Below are 14,040 nucleotides of genomic sequence, written 5' to 3' on the forward strand. Positions count from 1 at the left end.
TTGTTAGATTAGAGAAAATTATGATTTCTCCCTCTATTTTAAAACTATACATTTACTAACTAAACCCCAACTACAAGTACAAAAGAATAATAGACCCTAGTAATAGTATTTATAACTGATTGTGCCTATAGGAGACTAATTTTATTTGACGTAAGTGGCCTTCCATACTATCTTCCACCATCACAATGACAAACCAACAAGGACAGGGCTTGATTTTGATTGTATTATTGTCAACTTTCCTAACTACAGCAAGTTTAATTTGGTATATACGTCGTAGAAATAAACCTCTTGAGTATATTGAAGTAGGAAAAGTGTGCAAAATATGTATACACCCAATAAAATCATGTGGCGGTGTGTATGTCCAGAAGGCTGAATGTACTGATCGGGGTATCAAAGCCGGAGAACTCCGAGACCGGTGAGTGTGGTCATAATATACTAGCGGCCGGCCCTGAGTGAGACGATTCGGCCCTGAGATGATTCGGCACACTTAAATATATATAAGTCGAGGTGGCCGAAAACGGCACCTGATACGGTTAGTACGAATACAGGTGAACCCGTACCCATGCCAACTCGTACCCACCAACTCGTACCCAAATTTTGGCTTACTCGTACCCAAAATTTTGGCTGACCCGTACCCATCATTGGCTGACCCGTACCCATCATTGGCTGGCCCGTACCCAAGTTTAATGCTATTTAAAGTATATTTATATTACATTTAAACCCAGTTTTATTACATTTTTAGATACCAATCATATGTTCGATATTATAATGGCAAAAACTATTGACCTAAAAAGTATAATAATATGTACAGACTCTTACGAAAAAAAGCACAGCTTTCATCGTATTTGGTACGTCGTATTAGGTCAAGTTAATACTTGAGGGCGCTGTTTTACATTGAAGATCAGAGCCATATATAGAGAGAGTTACGACTTTGCGTTCACGGATTTTAGAAAGTCACGTGATGTGCACGCCGGCCATGTTTGTGTCCAACTATGCCTACGTAGCGTATGGAGTCGAGTCATTTGCTTAAAAAATGTATAACATTCACAAGGCTTTAAATATCGAATTTAATATCAAAACAATCAATTTGTTTAAAGGTTTTTGTTAAGATAATAACGAAATCATAAAGTTACTGCGAACATGATTTTAAACAACAAAATGTAAAAACAATGCATTACTATAGAGAATCGCTGTACAAACTAAACGCGCACGCGTAGAGCGTGCATGGAGCGCACAACCAGAGCCGTTCCGAAATTGCTATTTTAAATCATGTTCGCAGTAACTTTATAATTTTTTTATTATTTTAACAAAAACCTTTAATCAAATTGATTGTTTTGATATTAAATTCGATAATTAAAGCCTTTTGAACGTTATACATTTTCAAAACAAAAGACTCAACTCCATACGGTACATAGGAATAGTTGGACACAAACACGGCTTCTAATCCATTCAATGCCGTAACTCTCTCTATATATGGCTCTGTTGAAGATCAGAGCCATATATATATAAAGAGTTACGACATTGAAAATTAGAAGCCATTTTTGTGTCAAAGAATTCGCACGCTGAGGATGCGAGCGTCTCTTTTGTATCAGAGCCATATGTATAAAGAGTTACGACATTGAAAATTAGAAGCCATTTTTGTGTCAAAGAATTCGCACACTGAGGGCGCGCGCGTCTCTTTTGTATAGCATTTTCCTATAGTTCATGCATTATTTTTAGATTTTTTGTCTATGAAATAACGCTTATATCCCGTTTTTATTTTAGTAATTAATTTTATTAATGGTATTAATTTGGTAACATATATATATTGTGTCTATAATAACAAAAGAATAAATGCTAGGGCCTACATGCAAGTCAGGATACATCAAAGCATGAACCAATACAAAAACACACAAATTCACCCCTCTTTCAAAACTTTCAGAGACTCGTTCATCATTTCATTTGTAATAATTTGCCTTTGTTATTTTAATAATGTTCATACCCTATTCAATATATTAACAAATATATACAAGACACTCTATTATTTTATTTAGTCATCAAAGCATGCATTATGAATTGAAAATATTACATAATTGTTATTAATAGGACGTAGTTATGGGATGTTTCGTTCCAAAATCAATCAATCGAACTTTATAATGTACTAGCGCACGCGCGCGCAATATTCTTTGCCGCAAGTACTTCTGTACGCTGTGCACTTCGATATTTAACGGTAAAATATGCAATTACATTTTTTTAAATATAAGAAAAAGTTTTAAGTATTTTCTTGCTCCTATACTTTACATGCATTAACGAAGACAAGTTTGACACAAATTGATCAGCATATCACGTGACTATAATCCAATGTCGTAACTCTTTATATATATGGCTCTGTTTTGTATAGCGTTTTCCTATAGTTCATGCATTATTTTTAGATTTTTTTGTCTATGAAATAACGCTTATATTCCGTTTTTATTTTAGTAATTAATTTTATTAATGGTATTAATTTGGTAACATATATATATTGTGTCTATAATAACAAAAGAATAAATGCTAGGGCCTAAATGCAAGTCAGGATACATCAAAGCATGAACCAATACAAAAAACACACAAATTCACCCCTCTTTTTATACAGTATATGGCTCTCTGTGTGTTTTTGACACAAACTTTCAGAGACTCGTTCATCATTTCATTTGTAATAATTTGCCTTTATTATTTTAATATTGTTCATACCCTATTCAATATATTAACAAATATATCCACGACACTTTATTATTTTATTTAGTCATCAAAGCATGCATTATGAATTGAAAATATTACATAATTGTTATTAATAGGACGTAGTTATGGGATGTTTCGTTCCAAAATCAATCAATCGAACTTTATAATGTACTAGCGCACGCGCGCGCAATATTCTTTGCTGCAAGTACTTCTGTACGCTGTGCACATCGATATTTCACCGTAAAATGTGCAATTACATTTTTTTAAATATAAGAAAAAGTTTAAAGTATTTTCTTGCTCCTATACTTTACATGCATTAACGGAGACAAGTTTGACACAAATTGATCTGCATATCACGTGACTATAATCCAATGTCGTAACTCTTTATATATATGGCTCTGTTGAAGATCAGAGCCATAATTATATATGGCTCTGTTGAAGATGTCAGTGGTCGGCTGTGCTGCATTCTATTTTTTTTCATTTATGATTAGTTATTAATCTATTATTTACTACGAATAGTAGTACACGGAAATTGAAATACCCACTATTCTGTGATGATGAAAACTTGAATTATTAAAAGTAAACATGAATATCTTTTATACATAATTTGTATTTTCATTTTATTTTACAGATAATGAAGTAGGCCTAATGTGCTTTTTGAAAATCGTTTTAAAAATGTTTTTTGTTGTTTTGTTTTGCAAGTTTTGGAAAATATTAAACTGTTTGAACATTTCGAAAATATTTAATACATTTTCAAGTAGTCACTCGTATTTTAAAATCACGAAACTATTTAAGTGGATGATACCAGCCTCATTTTTGCTGCTAAGTGAGCATTAGAATAATGAAAGTAGATTAGGCCTATTGCCGTTTATTTTTTTAAATTTTATTTTATTTCCAAACCCAACCAACAGCAAAATGAATTCGCCAATAACAGGAGGGTAAACACAAAACGGATACATGAACAATGCCAAAAAAAAATAAGGTAGCATTAAAAAAATTATAAAATACTTAACACTTTGTTCTTAAACTGATTCAATGAATCAGAAAAAATATCAAGGCCATCATCTATAACTAAAAGAGAATATAAAACAAATCCCCTAGTATACAATGACGGATGTGAGAATAATAATAAAAGGTAACCTCTAATAATTTAACATTTAATTACAAACGACGTACGACATTTGCTGTTATTACGTTTTCATTTTATAATGATTATTACTGTATTATTATGACTAAAAAACCGAAATACATACTACTAAAACTAAAAAAAAATCATCTTATCGCTGACAGATACGTAGGCCTAAGTATACTCAGACACGTGTAGGTAGGCCTTCAGAACGTTTATATAATTTTAGTAAATGATACGACATCCATTGCCATGGAAAAACGGTCGTAGGTCATTAATTTGTCTTATTTGACACATTATAGAATGCGTATTTTTTTTTTAAAAAGGGAATCCCTCGTCAGCAAAAACACGTAGCTAGCTGTTATTGAGGAAACATCTACCAAAAATGTTTAATTGCCGTAAACAAACAGATCATTTTACTGAATTATTTAAGAAAAAAAATAAATAGAAAACGATCATACGCCACATTGCGTTGTCTATTTTTTGACACACTACAAATGCGTTTTTTTAATATAAAAGACTAGAGGAATCCCCAGTCAGCAAAAACACGTAGCTGCATGTTATAGAAGAAAATCTGCCAAAATGTTTAATTGCCTTACAGTACGTGTATATGATCATTTCACTGAATTATTAATAAATAAAATATATGGAAAACGATCATACGTCATTGCAGAGTCGTCTCTTTGACGCCCTATAAATGCGTGTTTTTTTTATAATAAAAGGTTAATCCCGGTCAGCAAAAACACGTAACACGAAATCTACGAGTAATTCGACCCCATAGCCCTGCATGCCTTACAGTACGTGTATAATTATGATCCCCGATATGATCATTTCACTGAATTATTAATAAATACAATATTTGAAAAATGATCATACGACTGAGTCGTCTCTTGACGCCCTATAAATGCGTAATAAATAATAAATAATAAAAGGTTAATAATCCCGGTCAACAAAAACACGTAACACGAAATCTACGAGTAATTCGACCCCATAGCCCTGTGGGCTTTTTACTTAAAAAAGGGCGTTGTTAATTCAACCAATTTTAAATTACCAATACAATAGAAATAATAATTACTTGATCGAATCTAATCAGGGAAGATAATAAGGTGATAAAAATTGATAAAGTATAAAAATTATACGTTGTTGGTAGGCCTACTTTACCTAGGCTTAATTGAGAATTGTAATACTATACAACAGTTAAAATATTTTTTTATTAATTAATGTTCTCTTACGTAAATAAAAAAGACACATCAAACATACGTTTATAAAATTATAATACTACTAAATAAATGTTAACAAATATATGCCTAATTAAACGAAGTTTACAATCAAATCAATGGTAATTTTTATTAGCACACATTTCACCGAGACCTGTAAAATAAAAAAGAGTTAGTTATCCGCACGACAAATGCCAAGCACCTTGTTCGTTTGTGAAAGTATGTTCGTTTGTAAAAGTACGTTGTTTGTTTTACTTTTGTATTTTTGGCGGCGATCGGATTGCCTTCCATAGAAATTGTTTAAAAGTTGGGAAAATTACTAGAAAAGGCTGGAAAAACATAATTCATGCGGAAAAAAAAATGTTTTTACGCAACGTGTGCACCAGGTGCGTAAAAATTTGTTGTGCTTAAAATGACATGAAACTGTAACAGGTAGAAAGTTAATTTTTCAAATTTTAAAAACGCGAATGCGCTTGTAACTTTCTATGAAACATGCCATTTATTTTCAACATAAAGTAAGGGCATGATATAAATTAAACTTTTGTTAAGTTTCAATTTAAAATGTTATATGGTTTTCGATCTATGTTAAATATGTGAAATTAATAAAATCATGCGTAAGTCATGTTGCGCAACTCTGATGTCATTCAAAAATGGGAGGTGCACAACTCTCCATATGTTGACAAAGTTATGAAATGTTATGTGTACAAGTTTTTGAGATACGCAAGACACAAAAATGGAAGAAAAAGAAAGAAAGAAGAATAATATAAAGAAAAAGAAACAGGACGATTACAAGGAGTTATCTGCCGAGTGCAGATAACTAATAACATAGAGAAAAAAAACGAGACAGTTACAAAAGGAATTATCCGCTACAAAGCGGATACCTAAAATTTAAACTTACAGTGTGTTACCTACACATTGCATGGATTCCAGTATTCAGACATCAGGGGCGGACGCAGGGGTGTTGCCCCAGTTGCCCGGGCAACACCCTTAATTTCATACTAAATGTTTTTTTCTGCCACTAAATTAAAATTTAGATCCCACTTCATCATAGGCAACGTCCAGTTTTGTCGAGTCCAGTGTTGGAAGAGTCTATATGTAAATTGACTGACTGCAGCGTAAAATTAACCGCGCACAATTTAACGGTGGTCAGTGGATTTTTTTTTTCATTTCTCTACGTCCGTAACATTAGGCCGAATTTCCGTAGTAATTACAAACCTGTGGCGTAAATGCTTGGTTTCTATTATGGCCCTGGACTCTTGGGCAACCCCTTAAAATAGTCCTGCGACCGCCCCTGGACATGCATTGCATTGTAATTATAGGACCTACAGTATATCGATTGTGAGTGAAACTCCCAATAAAATATTGGGTGGGTATTATTATGCAAGATAATTGCTTTAGTCATTAATAATATACATTCTTTTTTCCATATTTTATCATTTAATGTTTAGGAAGTGGATGTTAGTGGACGAAGATAATAAATACCTTGTTGCTAAGAATGAGCCTTCAGTAGCATTGATAAAAACATCTTTGTCAGATGATGCACATCATCTGGTATTGAGTGCAAAGGGTCATCCATCAATACAGGTACCACTGTCGCCTAATAGGAATGCAGAATTGGTAAAAGCTAAGTGAGTTTTTTAGTTACTGCCAAAATAAAAATAGATTGACATTTTAGTTAACAAAAATTCACCCACTATTAAAATCTTGAAGTATTAGTCTGGGAGCCCAGGAGGTTTTAATTAGCAATTTGAGTACAAAAGGTTTGAGGTGTGGAGTATGTAGATATGGTCTATGGGACCCAGAAATGGCAATTCTTAAGTGATGGCTTTAATTGGCCTCAGATTTCAAACTTAAGAATGGTGAATCCTTAATCAGTATGTTCATAAGTATGTGTGGTGTGAATTTCGTTGATGTACTCAAAATGCTAATTAAATGTCTAATTAGCGCTAATTAAAGGCGTTCTGAAGTAAATTTAGCACAGGAATGGTCACTTAAGAATTATGGATATTGATTTCTGATAGGTCAGAGAACATTTTAGAATTGGTTTGGTCATGTACTCGAAATGCTAATTAAATCAAATTTTAGGGGTCATTTGGGTGGTTCCCCCTTAAAATTGAACAGGACCCGTCACTTAAGAATTGCCATTTCTGGGTCCCATAGACCATATCTACATACTCCACACCTCAAACCTTTTGTACTCAAATTGCTATTTAAAACCTTGGGTTCCCAGACTATATGTACAAAATAAATTTTCTCTGATCATGTTCCCCTGATTGAATGAGTGGTGCTTGAAACTATACTGACATACCAGCTGCTGCAAACTTCATTCATTTCATATTTCCCAATTCCACCATAAACGTGTATGTATACACCATTGCATAGTTTGCTGAAATTTGACTTAAGTATCTTAAATAAAACATCCAACCAAAATTGCTAATGGGGCAATTTCATTACCAGTTATCTAGTCCTACAAAATCTTTTGATGATCTCTAAATTGTTCACCCTTTCTATAATTCATTCTTGTAGCAAAATCTCTAGATCCTATGAACAGTTGTAGATAATACTGTATATCAAAATGAAACCTCAATGTTGGGTATAGGTTTTGTTTCTTGATATTTTAAGGTTACATGAAAGTATAGTTTATGGCTATGACTGTGGAGAAGAAGCTTGTATGTGGATCTCAAATGTTATTAAAAGTAACAAAACCTACAGAATGATTGTACATGATGGCTGTGTACAAGGACGTACATTTAAAGATCATCCAGTGTGGAAGGAAAGGTTTACTGGCAAAGAGAAGGTTAGTGACATGTCACATAATTTATTCATACATGACAATTTTATGTTTTTTTCACAACCAAATGTTGACCATTTAGTGTCTTTTATTTTCTAAGCTTGCATCACTAAAATTAGGCTGTTAATTACTCAAAATAAATATTATAATATTGTATTTCACTATTTTGTTTATTTTTAAGTTAAAAATACATTTTTTTATCTGCTTCTAATGCAAACAAGTACCTAGCTTAGCTCTCCCTGCTGACTGCTAATGCTATTGGCTTCTCATGTTCTTTAAATCCAAAGTTTATTGGTGTACCTTCTCTAGTAAAATTATTAACCTCACTTTTGCGAATAACTCTCATAATAGAGGCACCTTCTATAAAAGACACTCGTCCAAAAGTCTGAAAGTCTAAAATTTAAACGACAAACGATTACCTTCCGTACAGTGATGGTTTATATCCTGGATCTATAGTTTCAGTATAGCATTATATTATTGGTACCTTCCTACAGCACAAAACTAAGTGCTGATATTGTTTTTCTAGGCATTGTATCAGTACATGACCCAATTTCATGTCAATAGCATTGCATCTCTTGATGAACTCAATCACAGAATGGAAGAGCCCCTAGGCCTACAGCAGTTTCGTGGTAACATTACTGTTACAGGGAGCAATGCATTTGCTGAAGTAAGCAACATTAATTTGTATTCCATTTTCTATTAATGTTTCCATCTTCAACATCATTAGTCTGGTCAATGTAGCAAAAATAATGGGTATACCTAGACAAAATTACAGAATTTATTTTTGTGGTAAATATCTCTAAAGACCTATCAGAAAAACATATTAAACATGGAGAAAAAATGTAGTTGAAGAAATTAGGTTAATGTCCATAAAACCAAAATGGCCGCTATATACAGTATTTTTTTATATATCGGGTATAGTCTAGGCAATCTAGAATTTAAATTCAAACAAATTGCAAACAAAGCTTTTAGTTTTTAAATTGAACACACATGATGTGGAGATAAAATTCCACAAATCACACCTCGTTTACACCTTGGGAACATATGCAAATTAGCTGAAATATGCAAATTAATGGTAAAAACATAGCGTACCAAAAAACGCCACCCGTTAGTTATAGAGAGTTGATTTTTTGGAATGGAAGCTAAAATGGTGGTTAATATTGAAACTTAAATTTTGGTAGTCAATGGAATAATTTTACCGATCTGGGAGTATGTTCCTAATGTTAAGTCCAAAAGGTTTTGTGGTTTTAAGTAGTAATTCCCAGTGGTTTTCTTTGTCTTTGCGAGTTTTGTCGCTCCATTTGACATCATGGTCTATTGCAATAACTCTGAAATTTGCAATCGAGTGACCAGCTGAATTAAAATGTTCGGCTACAGGTTGATCAAGCTTTAATGTTTTGATAGCTGATCTATGTTGTGTCATTCTCATACGGAGAGTGTTTTTTGTTTCTCCGACGTACTGTTTGCCATATATATATATATATACCCAAATTGTTCTTATGGAACATTTTGTCCAACAAATGACCATAAGTGCTGTATTTGACCTTATTTTCAAAGGATTGGGTGTTTTCCGATCGTGGTATTCATACATAAATACTATTTCTTTTAAACATTTAAATAGCATTATAAGAATATTTTCATTCAATAAGGATAATTGATTAGGTGTTGGAACTTGGTTTTCGTTGAGCAGTATTGAACTAATTCGCACATTTTGATAATTAAAATTTTTTTTGGTGCAATTCCCAAGTAAAATCAGCATGAGATAATGATTAATGTATCATGTGAAAATTTACTACATAATGAATTCACAAAATTAACAAAATTGAAAAAACGTTTTATGGTATACCATTTTTGTTTCAATGCAACTATAGGACCATTGGGCTATGCTAAAAATTGGAAGTGCTTGCTTTTATAGAACACATGACTGTGGAAGGTAAGTTTCTTGCATTCATATTTACTACATAGCCTATGTAGATTGGTTGACTGGCTTCTATCTTCTGCTACAAGGAGCAACAATTTATAACTTGTGATAACAGTGACCAGTCTCCAACTCACTGAATGTCCGACCACAGTGATTTATTTACTACATAGCCTATGTAGATTGGTTGCATTCATATTTACTACATAGCCTATGTAGATTGGTTGACTGTCTTCTATCTTCCGCTACAAGGAGCAACAATTTATAACTTGTGATAACAGTGACCAGTCTCCAACTCACTGAATGTCCGACCTCAGTAATTTATAGGCCAAGTCGAGTGTGATACCTGTATTTTAAATGTGTGGCTTGAGAGATTGATGTTGGCTCAAAAAGCGTGAGCCTCATGTCAGCAGATGCATTGAGATTTGTATGAATATATTTTCCAAAACAAATTCCTAAACTTAGGGATATATTAAATGAAAGCAGAAAATGTCTGTTATTAGGTGTATAATATTGTTGAAATATAAGGAAAAGGATTTTGAAAATGTATGTATTTAATGTGCTGTTTGAATTACTTCAAGTGTGTATACATTTTCCAAGAATGATTAATATTGGCACTTAGTGTGACAAAGAGTTTAGTTTAAAAATTATTATAATGTATGTATTGCATACATTTTCAATGTGAATACAAATATTTTTACAGATGTCCAATAACAATGATTGATAGAGAGAATGGGAAACTTGGTCAAGCTGAGCCATTAAGGACACTTAGAAAGTAAGCACTTTTAATTTAAGTAAATTATACCCCATTTTTGTGAAAATGCACTTGACATTTTAACCTCATGGAACTACAGTTCAACCCTTCGTCCGTGTATTTAATAATAATTTAATAATAATTTTGAAATAATTTTAGTTGTATTTTATTTAAGTTTATTTTATTTTTATTTAAATTTAAGATTTGCTATGTGCTTGTTGTTTGTATTGTAAGCCTATCTAATTACTCGGGGTACCCGAGTCTAGGATTCGCTCATCTTCTCCTCTTCCTTTTCTTCCATCTGGACACTATTGAGCCAACTTTAAAGTATTACTAGTTCTTTATGCGTCATCTGACGGCTCTGAAACATGGCATGCATATACTAGGGTAATACTGTAGGTGAACAAAGCTATAGAGAGAAAATGTTTGTACTTCAACCAGATGCAGAATTACGACGTCATAAACATGGTACCAATCGAAAAAAGTGCGATTTATAAAGTACTACTCCTCCCTTATTCGTTGTAGTATTGAGCTGGGATTTGGCATGGGTAGAGCCGGATTTTTTAATTTCAAACCGGATGCAGCCATATGACGTCTCGAAGATGCTACCTTGGTGCCAAACGATTTTCGTTGTAATATAGCCGTGTTTGGTGTCATTTCAAAGGTCTTGACTTGAAGAATAAGAATATATACAGTAAAACCTATTTATGATGTTGTGAAGTCACTTCTGCTCCCGGAAGTAGCAAAAAATCACTTTGAGATTTCACAATTTACCGTAATTATTATGCCATTTCCGGTTATGTGACGTAACTTTTCGGAATATAGCTGTATTTGGTAGCAAGGTTATTGATGTGTATGTGACGTTACATCCCGTCTTACAACATCATTACAGCTTCTTTTGCTGTACCCAGAGTATCGCACATTCGTGCTTGTTTTACTTTGTGTTTTCACTTAAAATAACATGTTTTAAACAATTGTCATAATTCGTTGGACACGGTCGTGTCTACGCGAAAAAGGTAATTTTCGATGTAAGATTTCCGTAAAAAAAATAACTAAAATTATTTGACCAATTTAGTAGCATTAATATATAGATATTGTCTTGGATGTGTTCTAGAGACAAATATACAGATATGTTAGTTTGGCTGTTTCTATTTATATGTGTCATACAATGCTTTCAGCCTTTGGCTACATTTGTATCTTTTTATATCCGGGTAATTAACTACTTAATAAAGTAATACAAAAATGCAGCCATTATGCAAATTATAATTACAATTTTTTCAATCAGTTCTCTATGACTTAATTTTGAAGTTGGAAAACAAACAATAATTTGACCTTTAGAGAGTCTATAGAATTCATAAAAAAATGTTATCATTGGGTTCTTGCATATTTGTAGTGTAGTTTACTCAGCCAGCTCTCTATAGGTATAAAACTATAGGAAAACCAGATGAAATAGCAAGCTATTTTCGCAACCTGTTCCTAGTACTGTGACAATTCCACAACACTTTTTTACTTGATAGCCAGGGTACATGACCATTATGACTGGAAATGAAACTTTTAAAAGAGTTAAAGTGAAAATTACAGACAGGCTCAAATGTTGTTGGGTTGAAGAACAAAGATTTATCATGTCCTTTTGCTAGATTTAGACATAAAATGCTATCAGTTCTTATAATTATATTTAGAAATGATTTTTCCTATGTTTTTATTTGTAGATTTAGAATGTTGGATAAATCTCACCCAGACAGTAAGTTTCAAAAATCACCTGTTTTTGGTGTAAATTTCAATCTGTTGACAAAAGGTAACATCGAGGTTGGGGACACTGTGTATGCTGTATTGCAGTAATTGAAGTCATGGTCATTCTTTTGACCATGCTGGTATAAAATAATTATTACTATTTGTTTCCAAGGATGATAAGTATCAATCTTGATCATTATCTTAAATCATGAGAATTTAAAAGAATACATCAAATCCAATCAAGCAAGTTTCTCACTCTTTCTAAACTAGTAACATTAGTCAATACATAGCCAGGTAAAGTACTTGTGATAAGATTGGTAGCATTTCTATCGATATCAAGCAGATAAAAGTATGCCTGGATCATGATGTCTAGCACAACAATGCATGGGTCATCATTTTATCACAAAAGGTGATCACTAGCAGGTCTGGCTTTAATTGCTGTGTCATTCAAGTAATAGACCTTGATTGTCCGATCTTGTTAAAATTGTATTATCATATTTTGTAATTTAATAATTGGGTTTAGATTTTTCTAAATATTTTATGCTAAAAGTATTAAGCAGGATCGCAGTGTTATTCAAATAACAATCTATCTAATCAAGTATACTTTATATATTTATACACATCACATTGAAATTGTATGATCTTATATACTTTAATTGGGTTTTAATTTTTTTTTTAAATGTCTAAATATTTTATACTAAAATTAAATGTATTTGTTAAATTATTAAAAATCTTTATGAATTAAATTGTAGTATTGTTTATTGCTGTATACTAGCTAGACATGGTATATTGTACAATACTCACTGGATCAACAGATTCAAAATAACAATGAATATATCTGTCAGATGAATTCTTTGTTTTCGCGCCATGCTTTTAGACAGTTATATTCAAGAGGACAGAAGCATTAGGAAAACTGTATCACGCGGAGGCTTATGTTTAATATGGCTGGAAAATGGGTATTTAGAAACTCGGACTGGGCATGCTCAAACCCCAAAGCAAGTCTGGGAGAAGAGAGTCTATGATATGTATGCAGACAGTAGTATGTGTAAGACCTGTTCAATAAAAAAATGTTTTCGTTTGTCGTTCGTTGTCAAAACAATCCTTCCTCTATGGGAAATATTGTTGGCGAAGGGTGTGTGTAGATGAAGAATTGTTTGGTTAGTGAGTACGTTTGTCGGCGGCTGGAAAATTAGAATTTTTGTTTACTGGAATGTTGGGGTATGTGAGTCACACTACCCTGATGTAGCCTACAGTATATAGTTTAGTTTAGGACTTTTAGGATTTCAAACTATATTTACGTTACACAAAATGTATACTACTGATTGTTAAACAAAAATATTTGATAATAAATCATTATTTCTCTAATTATTAAATAGAATATCAATAAAAAAGCATCATTGAATGAAGAAAGTACAGTAACTAGATTTGAACTCGTCCATTGACGAGTTAGTTATCCGCACAACAACGCCACGTGCACAAAAAATATTACAGAACTTATGATCTGATAATAATATGTTGTTGGTGCTAAATTCTGTCTATTTTGTGCCTTATAGTATACATTATAATACTGTATATATCTACATACAGTGTAGCAAAGTTGATATTACTGGGACCACCTTTTTTTTATTCACATTTTTAACATGATAGCGTCATCAAAATTAAACATGAAGATAACAGTTTCGAAAGATAATCGTTTCAGCAACAGCATATATTAAAATGTTGAAGAAATTCTGATACATTGCATCGAGATGCGCGCTCTTTTAAATGTGATGAACTATGAAGCAAAAGATGAAAATCCGACTTTTT

At 32.5% G+C, this 14,040-nt stretch overlaps 3 protein-coding genes across 3 annotated transcripts in view; 1 reads left to right on the forward strand and 2 right to left on the reverse strand.

The window, feature by feature from the left end:
- The window catches only part of LOC144858458 (5'-3' exoribonuclease 1-like), a 76,330-nt gene extending 66,434 nt beyond the window's left edge, over positions 1-9,896 (reverse strand). Inside the window, exon 1 of the mRNA XM_078714670.1 lies at positions 9,887-9,896. The gene's annotated coding sequence lies outside the window, so the exon portion shown is untranslated. The remainder of the gene's footprint in view (positions 1-9,886) is intronic.
- LOC144858641 (myeloid leukemia factor 2-like) overlaps positions 1-14,040 on the reverse strand; it is a 55,061-nt gene that overhangs the window by 18,197 nt on the left and 22,824 nt on the right. The window lies entirely within an intron of this gene.
- LOC144858639 (mitochondrial amidoxime reducing component 2-like) lies at positions 126-12,970 on the forward strand. The gene is made up of 7 exons (XM_078714736.1): positions 126-415; positions 6,489-6,668; positions 7,663-7,837; positions 8,358-8,498; positions 9,703-9,764; positions 10,453-10,524; positions 12,213-12,970. The coding sequence occupies exons 1-7, from the start codon at positions 186-188 to the stop codon at positions 12,340-12,342; spliced, it is 990 nt and encodes a 329-aa protein (XP_078570862.1). The 5' UTR covers positions 126-185; the 3' UTR covers positions 12,343-12,970.

Source organism: Antedon bifida, chromosome 2 (genome assembly GCF_963402885.1).
Source record: "Antedon bifida chromosome 2, ecAntBifi1.1, whole genome shotgun sequence".
Classification (NCBI taxonomy): Eukaryota; Metazoa; Echinodermata; class Crinoidea; order Comatulida; family Antedonidae; genus Antedon; species Antedon bifida.

What these genes read in the sequence shown, in the direction of transcription:
- LOC144858639 (XM_078714736.1), top strand. Translation starts at nt 186, where the DNA reads ATGACAAACCAACAAGGACAGGGCTTGATTTTGATTGTATTATTGTCA. An exon ending in GGAGCAATGCATTTGCTGAA is followed by an intron (nt 8,499 to 9,702) that starts GTAAGCAACATT and finishes ATGCAACTATAG; the next exon opens with GACCATTGGGCTATGCTAAA. An exon ending in AGAACACATGACTGTGGAAG is followed by an intron (nt 9,765 to 10,452) that starts GTAAGTTTCTTG and finishes ATATTTTTACAG; the next exon opens with ATGTCCAATAACAATGATTG.